General features: G+C 36.3%; 1 protein-coding gene across 1 annotated transcript in view; it reads right to left on the bottom strand.

Annotated features, from left to right (window-relative positions):
• The window catches only part of LOC107290407 (ryanodine receptor 3-like), a gene marked incomplete at its 3' end in the record, with an annotated part of 194223 nt that overhangs the window by 110293 nt on the left and 71324 nt on the right, over positions 1 to 12606 (bottom strand). The window contains exons 4-7 of the mRNA XM_015819286.1: positions 5387 to 5461; positions 4379 to 4457; positions 3427 to 3539; positions 2333 to 2432 (exon numbers count right to left, since the gene is read on the bottom strand). Of these exons, the coding sequence (XP_015674772.1) occupies positions 2333 to 2432; positions 3427 to 3539; positions 4379 to 4457; positions 5387 to 5461 (367 nt within the window). The remainder of the gene's footprint in view (positions 1 to 2332; positions 2433 to 3426; positions 3540 to 4378; positions 4458 to 5386; positions 5462 to 12606) is intronic.

The following is a 12606-nucleotide window of genomic DNA, read 5'->3' on the forward strand; positions in this document are numbered from 1 at the left end:
TAAATTTCCAACCCATTAAACACAGAGAGGCCAGGATAAATGAAGGCATTGTCTTGTTGCAAACAAGAGGAAAATGATTCATCAGTATCTCTGTGTGAATTGTCCTAAACTCACTTGCTGAACAACAATCCCATTAATATGTATTGGAAACAAATGTTACATAAGATACAGATCTGAATATAATGCTGTCAACACAAAACGCTAAAATAATTAGAAATTCAAGCCCAACATTAAAATTAAAGACCAATGGATTAAGAACTTTTAGACTGTGTGGCTTCGCAGAGATTTTAAGACTGTTTCAGGCAAGTTCCCCTAAACATGTTGGATCCAACAGAGTTCTGCATTGGGAAAGCCTGTGCAGAACAAAAGCCATATAAGGATTATCAAAAAAAATAAATCTCAAAGCACGTATGAATTTATCAGAATAGGGTTTGACTTCAACACAAAAGAAGCCAAAAGAAGAAGCAGCAGCAGAGGAAATGGGTTGCTGGGTATGATGAAAGCATCAGAATCAAGTTGAAAGGTGACATTTTGCAAACCTTTCTGAAGCAAAAGCTTTCACATTTCACTCATACTGAGACCAAAAAAAAAAGAGCAGGTGCTTTCCATTTGAAAACAATTTTCAAAGGATCTAATTTCTTTGGCACTATTTTTAGCCATTTACAAAAAGAATGCATACAGTGGTTGTCACATCTCCCTATCTCCTTTTTTTTTCTTCTTTCCTCTCTCCCTCCATCCCCCATCTTTTTTTGCTAAAAGGTTTTAGCTTTCTATGTACAGAAAAATTACATCATGAAAAAATACAATTGCAATACAAAATGCAATTGATGGCCAAACAATAAGATTTTTGGCACTAATAAGCTTGTTATCTTTTAAATGAATGGAAGATTTAACATGTCTTAAAGAGAACACTTTTTCCAATCTACAGTAGTTTTCACAACATCTCCTGATTTCCCTTTTTCTTTCTGGCTCTTTCTGGAAATCCCCAATTGCAGTGAAATGTTCCAAGGCTTGATAAAAATGCTCGTTTTTTTCTCCAAGCCATCATATAAGTATTCCAAATACAAACTGTCTTTAAGCATTTTTATAAATATGTCGGGCATTACTTCTGGCAAAATGTATGCTAAAAACATATTGGTGGATTATTCTATATACAGCCAGTCTAACTGGGGTATATAGCAATGTTAAATTTTTCCATTGTTCATAATTACAATATTATTAAAGTTCTGTTGCTGGCAATGATTTTTGAGACTTGCCAGCATTTCCCTCCCCTTTTAGTCAACCCCAAGTTTCCATTCATTGATTTCAAATACGTTATTTAAATGTTGAATGCTGACATGCAAAATGCAAAATATTATATACCATCCATTCATCTTTCTACCAATCACTTACTAAATGGTGTAAAATACACATCTCAGGTATGTATGTGTGTCTCTTGACTTTTCAAAGGAATACCCTGGAATTTTATCTTCCAAGATAAGCAAGCAAGGAAGGAAGGAAGGAAGGAAGGAAGGAAGGAAGGAAGGAAGGAAGGAAGGAAGGAAGGAAGGAAGGAAGGAAGGAGGTTTGATATACCAGTTTGATCCAAAATGTAATAGCATTACCAGAAGTTATTGCACATATTGTCCTGTGATAGGGAAATAAAAAAGATCTGTTTTCTATATCTGTAAACTGCTTAAAGAGAGCTCTAAAGCACTGTGAACCAATATATAAGTCTAAGTGCTATTGCTATTGCTATCTCTGCCTTTCTCTTATAAAATAGTTCTCATTAGAAGGAATAAAAACTGAAAATTAAGATATAATCAAAGGATCTCTAAATTCATTAGATTCATCAGGAATCTACACAGATAATCACATAGGTTGTTTGCTGAGGTCAGTAAGGGTAAATGACACCTGTTTTCAGTGAAAAATAAATACTTCTATAGCACATACTGTACGTAGTAATCTCCATGTCAAAATAAAGCCGGGAGGAATGTGATACTTTCTTTCAGCTTATTTGTAGCAAACTATAAATCCTTTTTCAACTCACGGTTCTACTGTTTCCCTATTCAAGCCAATCAGGAAGTTCTACATTATATCTGCACATTGTAAGTAAAAGCAGAATAATCTACGCACAGACTGCTTTGCTTTAATTCAGGATTCAAGATTCTAAATATAATCCTAGGCTACAAGGATTATGCTAGAAGAGGTTTGTCATTGGAAACCATACAATACCCAAAGCATTAAAATTTGAAGAGCAACTATAGTATATTTTTAGCTGTAGAAATTACAATGCACACTTGCAAATAATTAGTAATTTCAACTAGTAGCATAACCATCATACTGAACAAACCTTCTTCAATGTTGCTTCCTGAACAAGTAGGGTGCACATTCCAGAGTGTTTGCATAAAGGAAGCATCTACCTGTATGTTTCCATATGCCACAGAAAGATGCTGCAAAGAGAAAAAGTGAAAACCCAAAAAACTATTATTGTTATTGCAAAGGAAGTATAAAAACACAGCATTTAACTTTTAGGTCTTGGGGTTTATAAGATTTAGGGGAAAAAATTAATCCCAATATTTGGTAAATTGATGTATAAGTAGCATTCTACTTCCTTCTTTTTTTAAAGTTAAAGCTTATGTTATATTTAAAACGAATACAGTTTACCATTCTCAGAAATCTTTTATTTGATTTTCTTCATCATTATTTTTTATCCGTCCTGTTTCATTATGGGAGTATTTTATTAGAAGCAAATTAATAATGTGTTTCATCAATTTATTTCAACAGAAACAAAAGTTTCTATTTCACAATCCCACTTTGAGCCTCTCAGACTTATCTTTTCCTCCCTGACACTTCTTGAACTGCAGTACAGCATCAAAAAGGAAGGGTTATTTTTTTTCAAACTCAGATTTATTGAAAGATGTACTGATCATAATTCTATGAAAAGGCATGCAGAGGAAATACAGGTAGTCCTCTACTTATGACAATTAAGCCCCAAAACTCTATTGTTAAGTGAGACATTTGTTAAGCGAATTTTGCCCCATTTTATGATCTTTCTTGCCACAGTTGTTAAGTGAATCCCTGCAGTTGATAAGTTAGTAACTCAGTTGTTAAGTGACTTTGACTTCCCTATTGACTTTGCTTGTCAGAAGGTCGCAAAAGGTGATCACGTGACCTTGGGACAGAGCAACGGTCATAAATATGAACCAGTTGCCAAGAATCTGAATTTTGATCACATAATCATGGGGATGCTGCAGAGACTGTAACTGTGAAAAATGATCATAAGTCACATTTCTCAATGCTGTTGTAACTTTGAACAGTCACTAAACAAACTGCTGTAAGGACTACCTGTAGGTATGTTTCTAACTGGAAAAAAATAAGGCAAAAACTCAACAAAGGCATCAATCAGTCACATTAAAGTTATTATGAATAGTTCTAGATGCTTACCAGGTATCTTTCTGAGGACACGCTAACTAGAATAAGATCATCTCCAATCCGTACCTTTTCTCCTTCTGACCTTTGTTTAGAAGCAGGGTGTATGGTCCACCAACATGTTTCACCTATAGTTAGCAGAAGGACCCACGTTACATGTGAGTGAAAAAGGTCTCAGACCATTTCAAGCAAGTTTAGGATATTTAAAAATATAAAAACATATCCATTAAATTCTTAGACTCTTCCACTTGAAAACTGCAATGAGTAAATCAGACAGTGAGACAGTGAATGAGTAACTGTACTCAGAAGGTGAAAGTTCTCCACAGATGGTTGGAAGTAAATTCTCTACAGGATTCCTATCGTATGGATGTTCTGCTTAGGGTTCCTCAAAGAGTCTACTAAAATACATGTATGCATACTGCCAAAGTCAATATATAGCTTGCCACAATTGCCTTTGGGTCCGAACCCAGTATATATGACTGAATGTGGCACATATTTAAACACAGATAATTACACTTTTAAGCTCAGTAGGCTTTTGTTTTCATTTAAGGCTTTCCCTGCATGTAGCAATGAGTAATGATTTTTTTTCATCTTCTCCGTGGATAAGAACAAGAATTATCAGTACTAATGCTCACCTAACTGTAGTTTGTTTCCCTAACTGCAATTCATATATTTGTTTCAGAATAATTTTGTATAATACAATAAGAAAGCATAGTCTCTCTGCATAGGTACATGAATACCGCATGAATGCGTAACAGGATACTAATCATATATTGTAATTTGCCAAGGACTGAATAATTATTCTGCTTTTGGTAGTTCTAGGCAGGCAGCCAAAACTAAAAGCTATATCAACCGTTAAAATTATGTCAACCTTACATGACTGATAAACTAGATTTTACAAACAAATTACAGATGTTTTAGGCCCTCTAACCTCAGGTGATATTTTGATATAAGATTGCATACGTACCTATTGTATTTTCCTGTAGGCCCACATCAAATGCAAGTTTATCTGTCTGAGATCTTGATGTTGTTAAACATGTCAAATACTGAAAAACATTTTAAAGTTAGTAAGATCCTTCAAATAATTTTGTGTAGATGTATCTCAATGAAGCCTTGGATCTGAATTGAGATATATGAGCCCACTGTTCTCATGAATAAGTGACAATATTTCAAATTCTTTTGCATTGAAATGAATAGATATCAATTTGAATGCTTATGTGCTTCAATTTAATTGCCATGACTGACTTCAAAAAGAATTTTTATTTTAAAAACCGTTTAATTTTTTTTAAAAAAATATATAGTGGAATTCAATAGAGAAATGGTATCAAAGCTACAAATTTACAATAGTTTGTGCGATATAAAATTAGCTATGCAATGTCACTCAGTGGTGAGATGGGTGGCATACAAGTTTAATTAATTAATTAATTAATCATACACCGAGCACTATTACAATGAGGCTGCACTTCAGCCTTTTTGAATTTGAGGTCTTTAAAACTGTTCTGGACTTCTCAAAATTGGCCATATCAATTGAAAAGTCTGCAAGTTGTACCAATAAGAGTCTCAAAGTACCTCTTATTAGACTAGCTACAGTACAACAACAGTCTTGAAAATCTGATTGTGCATCTCTCCTCCCTCATGTTATCTTCATATGTATGAGTGAGGGTCCTGACTGAGGTGGCTTCTTAAATTTATCTCTTGGATTGGGTCAACTCATGCTTGTCTGATTGTTCCCTTAGTAATGGATTCTCCCATTGTCTTCCAAAGCTAGTCCCCATGCCCTCTAGAGTGCCTGGTTGAGATGAATGATTTATTTATTGTGTTTCGGGAGAAGGATGTGCTGTGATGCAGAGTTGGAACTTTCATCCCAGTTTGGGGAGCACCCAAGATGGCATTGAAAGGGCAGTGAGCTCCACCAAATATTTTATTAGTTTTATTCTGTTGCGCTTTCTTCTCTCCGTCGCTCCATCTCTCTTACCATTCCACTGAAAGAATGCCGAAGCAGAACCGCATGGCCATACAGCAGAGTTCTGTGACCACCTCCTTGAGTTGCCTGTTGAATAATTGATGCAGAAGTTGATTGAAACCAAAACAGTATTACCTGTTTTCTTCATGGGTTAAAAAAATATAGCACACTCTTTTTTAACAGTACTTCCAATTCTTGAAACAGAACATGTGTATATTCACAGTGACATTTCTTGACTCATATGTGCATAATTCTATTGTAAAAAAAAAAAGCTTAGAAACTGCTCTCAAAATTGGGTAATTGTCTTTGCACTATAAACCAATTAATCTACAGCATATTGATTCTGATTCAATAAAGTGTGAATTTAGACAAACACAGTTGCATTTTATAAAATGCATATCTACAGAATATAAATTTAAAAGGCAGGTATGTTGGGAAACTAAACATGATATCGTATAAAATAAAATTCCATCCATACAAAATTAGAAAGTACCTGCATCCAGAAATCCTATCTCATTCTATCCGAGAAGTATTTTAAGATAGAGAGAACATCATGTTCTAACAGTTCCCCCAAATATATTGCCCTTTGCATCAAATTCTTTTAAAAACGGTAGATTTGAAAGGTTGAGAAAGGGAGGCTTAATATAAGGATTTATTTAAGAAGGAAAAAAACAGGTCACCTGGAAGTCTGATGAGAACTTCGTTTAGGCTTAGAGTTAAATGGTAATAGCAACAGACATATCATTTTGTGGGGAAAAGGATGTCCAATTAGATCAATTACCAATTTTGAAACTGTATATATGGCTCAAGGCCAAGTGTCAAATATGCATGGAGCTATAGTAATTATATTACAAAATAAGCCAGAAGATTCGAACAGACATTGGAAGTAGCTATCAAAATTTTCTTAGCTAATCAGCAGAGAAATTGGAGGTGTGTATCCCATTCCGCTTCGCAAAATTGTATTAGTACAAGTGAAAGAACACACAGTGAAAATTGGTTATAGATCCATTAATCATGGTTTAAATTTAACAAGATTCTACACATTATTTATCACAGTACTAGGTGGAACATAGACATCAAAGTTCTGGAAAAGTATTGATCCCAAATGACTGACCTTTCCAGTTTTATTATGTGGTTTTTTTTTCCCCTCAATGACATACCCATACACAGAGACACACAAGAATGAAGTAATAGAATTCATTCCAAATGAAATATTGCAAGAAATCAAAAGCATGCTTTATAACATATTGACTGAATCCTAGATGGGAATGATATTTTATTACTTTCTGACTTTTATATAAATATATATGCTCGATAGTTCATTGTGTTTTTCAGTCCCCCTTCATCGTTTGCTAGTTCTTTTGCCCTTCTTGCGCGCATGCAGATTCACAGATTTGGACCCATATGACCAACTATGGGCATGAATTTGATCTTACCAGTGCACAACCTATATCCAGGGATACCACTAAGGGAGGCCGCCTACTCAAGGAAGTAGCTTTCTGATGGCGATTCTATCTATCGCCATATAGAACTTTGCCTGGCATACCAAACACTTAAGATATGGGAAAAACATATCTCACAACGAAGGCAATTTGCATACACCCCACAAGATCAGAGGGAAGGGGGGGATGGAGGAGGTAGCCCATTTGTGCAATAATGAACTCACAACATATCCTACAAGGGGAACAGAGAAGAGACAAAGAACACCCCCCCATAGACACCCCAAATATGCACACCCCAATCCACCCCACAACAAGGAGAAATAATGATGGGTGCAAATGACACGGATGGCTGGATGACAACCCACGGGGCACCCGTACCACGACCCCCGCTAACAAGAGGGGGGGATGAGACACTCCATCGACGACTACAAAAAAGAGATCCATGAGCAAACGATGGAAAGCCACGCCATGGGACCCTGCACGTGTGCAAGAAGGGCAAAAGAACTAGCAAACGATGAAGGGGGACTGAAAAACCCAATGAACGATTGAGCAGTAAAGGACCTTAAGATGGGGGGACAACCAGAAGTGGATCAATATACCCATGTAGGTCCACGGAAGAAGGCAGCACTCCTGAGTGGGAGAACAGACGTAGGAGCATATCCATCAGAAACTACCCTGATAGACACCTGGATCCACTCAATATACCCCCTCCCCCGAGCACACATGCGCACAACCCCATCAAGGAAGATCAGATGGATCCCGGAATAGAACCAAAAAAGGGGATAAGTGTAAGTGAGCGAAAGCAACCGATGTATGCTAGCAGAAAGAAAGTGATTGAGCCCAGGAAAAAGAAAATAGTAACCTCGGAAGATACCAATGCAGCAAGAGATGCGTGCCCTTTAAGAACAAACCAAGTAGAGAAAACGGACGGACCGATGACTAGATCGAGAAGCCTGGCGCAGAGCCATCCGGCAATATAAAAAGGACTCCCAGTAATCTTGTATTATGCTCTGATGATGTCGGCAGTGTTGGCCGACGAAAGCTTAGCTTTAGCTTTTGTATTAAACAGTTTTTGTTTTAATATTATCCTGGTGCTCGGACTATTTTATTTCTATTATATATATATACATATATATACATACATATACATATATACATATATACGAAATACAATGTGTTCCATCCTGATTTCTATGAGAGGGGAAATAAAATCAGAATATGAACTAAACAAATGAATAAGATCACTAGTGTTTTCTTAATTACTGCAGAACTAGTGACTGCAGTACATAATGCAGCAGACAGTAAATCAGCAGTTTATTTTCATTAAAATTATTTTGCATACTGATAAAAAAATCCAGTTCCAAACTCACAGACAATAAGTACAATATGAAATTGTTTGTTGCTTTTCCTGAATTCCCTGCCTTAGCCCGATTTGTATCAGTTGTAGTATATATTTAGGTACCTGTGAGTTTAGAATGTTTTCTGGTACTATATCTTCAGAACATAAAACATCTAAAGAAATCTCTTACCTTTCTCATAAACTTTCCAGAAGCATTAATAAAAGGGAAAAACTTCATAAGAATGGGTTTATAAACAATCATGGCCTGACATGCTGCTGAAATCATTGTGGAATCTTTTCATTACTATTTTCTTATTTTAAAATATTTAATAACAATTTGCTACTATATAATAATAATAGTAAATATTATTATTATCTGACTGACCATGCAACCACTCATAATAATGTTATGGTCTATGAATGCTGTTTTTGTGAAACCAGAAGCTTACCCAGAAAGAACTGAGAAATAAACAAGGATTGAGATGTTGCAGTTATTGACCAATATTATTGTGAAAACCTGATGGAATTACAGGGCCAATAAAATTCAGTTAGTGGTATCACTTTCAAGGGTATTGCTTTAAACACTTTCAGGCCAAAATGAATGAGATCTTACACCTTCACTTTCACTTTGTACTCAGGAAGCAATTGACTATTTCGTCCTTTGATGTATAATAGCAGGACACAAATATTTGAAACATGTGACAAATTAATCCCTTATAGGATCATCTCTGTTATTTTATATGCATTCAGCTGCAGAGCATTTAAGGACAGAACAAGCTGACCAATGAAGAGAGTTACAGTGTAGTACCCAGAATCTCAAAGCATTAGAATCTATACATATCCAATTCACAACAGAATGCCAAGCTGACAGTGTTTTAGAAATGAGTTGGCCTCTGTATGAATAACTATTCCCTTATGCTATAGAGGTGGCAAGGACTTTTTACTTAGCCCACTAAGACTGCAGTATGAAAGAAAATAACAAAAAATATCTGCACATACTGCTTAAAATATGAAATATCAAGGTGTATGATGGATCAAGATGTAGCATTAAATTGTGACTTAGCCTCATGTCCGCAAGAGAACACAAGTATCAAAGTCATACACTTCCTACATGGCTTTCTTCTTTGTGCATGCTCTGAACTATGTTCTTGGCAAAACATCCAAAGGGATACAAAAACAATATGACAAAAGACTTCAGAATAATATCACCCTCAGGCACAGAAAGAATAGGAAAGTGCCTTGTCAGCCTTTGCAATTGTCAGGTAGTATAAAACCGAAGCTAATAAAAAAAAAAGATCAAATAAAAGCATGACATTCTGCTTGGCCTCTCAATATCAGATTCTGCTCCTAGCTTTTCTAGTTGTATACTTTAGTTCTTTTCTTATCTAGATGTAGCTACAACTGTTTCAAGTCCAAATCTGGGTCTGAAATCACCTCCATCACTATAACACAATGCATGTGGTCAGTTCATTTGAATTAAACACATAGGAATATAAAAGGATTGAAAGGGAGAACCCTTCATCAAAAAGAAACTGAAACATCATTGATTGTGTGATCTATAACCTTAAAAGATTAAGTGATTAAGGAATTAGGCCAAAGATTGGAATACTGATTTTTAGAGACCTTAGGAATGACACCCAATGGGTGATCTTGGATGAATCATTCTCTCTCAGCCTTAGGAAATAGGCAATGGCAAGCCATATTTGAAAATCTTGCTAAGAAAACATGGAGAAGGAGGAGGAGGAGGAGGAGGAGGAGGAGGGGGAGGAGGAGGGGGAGGAGGAAGAAGAAGAAGAAGAAGAAGAAGAAGAAGAAGAAGAAGAAGAAGAAGAAGAAGAAGAAGAAGAAGAAGAACAACAACAACAACAACAACAACAACAACAACAACAACAACAACAACTGCAGGGACATCAGTAGTTCAGGCAGTTGCCAAGAATCAACATGGAGAAGGAGGAGGAGGAGGGGGAAGAAGAAGAAGAAGAAGAAGAAGGAGAAGAAGGAGAAGAAGAAGAAGAAGAAGAAGAAGAAGAAGAAGAAGAAGAAGAAGAAGAAGAAGAAGAAGAAGAAGAAGAAGAAGAAGAAGAAGAAGAAGAAGAAGAAGAAGAAGAAGAAGAAGAAGAAGAAGAAGAAGAAAACTACAATTAGAATATAATGATGGCTTCAGAAGAACAAGTCTTAGCTAATATTTCTTGGTTTCTAAAATACCAAGAAGAGCATATGTAAGATCACTATACTGTGTACCAAATGATTCTATGCAATTAGTACAGAAAACCTTCAAAATCAAATCTATTATTCTCAAAATGACTATTCCATTTTTATAATTCTGAATATCAAATATCATTTTCCTGGAAGAGATAGTAATAGCTGTGTTCAATGTACTTTTCTTTTCTTTATCAAATGTTTAGTGATAAACATTTAAGTGGCTTGTATGTGTGGATAACTATCACAGAAGAGAATGATAATATTTTTTTGTAATTTGTAATGTCCTTAAACACAAACATATACCAAATAGAATAATACTGAATAATAACTTCCAATAGCTTGCATGTTCAATTCAAAATGACCAAAAGCCAACCTCTTCCTTCCAATATTGTCATCACTACAGTTACCACCTAGTGGCTGATCTCTCATGTTCCTCCAGCATTCAAGAGTTCAATGAAAATGACAATAGTATTATATCCTTTGCATGTATCATTCTCAGAAAAGAAACCAGACATTCTTAATTCTTCCCACGTGGTTTCCAAATTCAGTTTACCCAAAAAGTAGCATGGAGTTTACCAGGCCCCAAACAAAAGATCCAGTGATGCAAATGACTGTTGTAATCACACTTAGATGCAGGGGTCAGACTCTTTGCTGCCTGAGACAAAAACACTCTTTTTTATCCATGGTGATTTAATTGCAAGTTTCTTTTCTAGCCTAAGAGCAGCAGTTCCACACATTTCAATCCTCTGCAAGAGATACATGGCTCGGGAGAATCTTAAGAAATGGCTAGGAACAATGATGGGATTCAGCCGGTTCGCACCACTTCGGCAGAACCGGTAGCTAATTTTTTGTTGCCCAGGCCCAGAATGGACTTCCAGAAGCGGCATCCAAACAGAGAACTGGTTGTTCACATATTTGAATCCCACCACTGGCTAGGAGGCATTTCAACCTATTAATCTGAGGCCCTGTTTTGTCCAGCATTAGGGCAAGTCCTACAGCCAGCTTTCTAATAGTAACATTTCATGACACAAAAAGCATCTGATCAGTGGTCATGAGAACTAGTTATAAAAAGATAGAGCCTAGGTTACAGAACACTTTCCATATGATTGAAAGATAGTTGGTTTTTTTTGTACAAAGGACTAATGAGAAATCTTGGCCCAAGCAAACAAACTTAGGCAATTTCACAAATATTAACATTTTAAAAATATATTATTATATTTCCCTACAAAGATTACAAATTCCGTGGGGTATTTAAGAGTAAACTAATTGCTGTAGTTCACTGGCATGATTTCCCCCCCCCCATAAGGACTTATTGTATATAAAAAACCCCACACAATGCCAATTTATTCTTCCCAATTCACCTTCAGTGTGGAGGTGTGAATGACAGTGTTCTGTAATCTGTGCCGAGCCACACAGCTACATTTTGTATTAAGTCATGGGAAAGTGTTATGATTTGTCACTCAGAGTACATTTACTCAGCAGGCAGCAATGGAAGTCAAACTGATCCAGGTTGTCAGCTGAATGGCAAGATGTAGGGTTGAAACAATAGTCCATAGCTTTCCTCAGTATTCATCTGACTTCAATGAAAACACTCATGTTACATAACTAGAAAAATATAGATGCTATAATAAGAATGTCTTGTGATTTTTCTTTAGGTCTTTACCAGCCAAGAAAAGTGAAGTTATTGCTGTAGCAACTTAGGATCGAACTAACAGTTTCTTTTCACAGTTCTCAGGAGCTGCAACAAAAAATGTGTGATTTGGGGAGAGGATATTTTTCCATTATTCCATTATTCCAATATATAACAGAATAACAGAGTTGGAAGGGACCTTGGAGGTCTTCTAGTCCAACCCCCTGCTTAGCCAGGAAACCCTATACCAGGGGTGTCAAACTGCCGGCCCACAGGCCAGATGTTGAAACCACGCCCACCCCATTGCCGGCAATGGAAAAAAAGTTGTGACACGTCACGTGATGTTGCAAGTTTAACACCCCTGCCCTATACCATTTCAGACAAATGGTTGTCTAATCTCTTCTTAAAAACTTCCAGTGTTGGAGACCCACAACTTCTGGAGGTAAGTTGTTCTACTGATTAATTGTTCTGTCAGGAAATTTTTCCTTAGTTCTAGGTTGCTTCTCTCCTTGATTAGTTTCCACCCATTGCTTCTTGTCCTGCCTTTAGGTGCTTTGAAGAATAGCTTGACTCCCTCTTCTTTGTGGCAACCTCTATCTTCTCACTCCCAATGATAAAA

The sequence above is a fragment of the Protobothrops mucrosquamatus genome, unplaced genomic scaffold (genome assembly GCF_001527695.2).
Source record: "Protobothrops mucrosquamatus isolate PMUCROS unplaced genomic scaffold, P.Mucros_1.0 scaffold885, whole genome shotgun sequence".
Lineage (NCBI taxonomy): Eukaryota > Metazoa > Chordata > Lepidosauria > Squamata > Viperidae > Protobothrops > Protobothrops mucrosquamatus.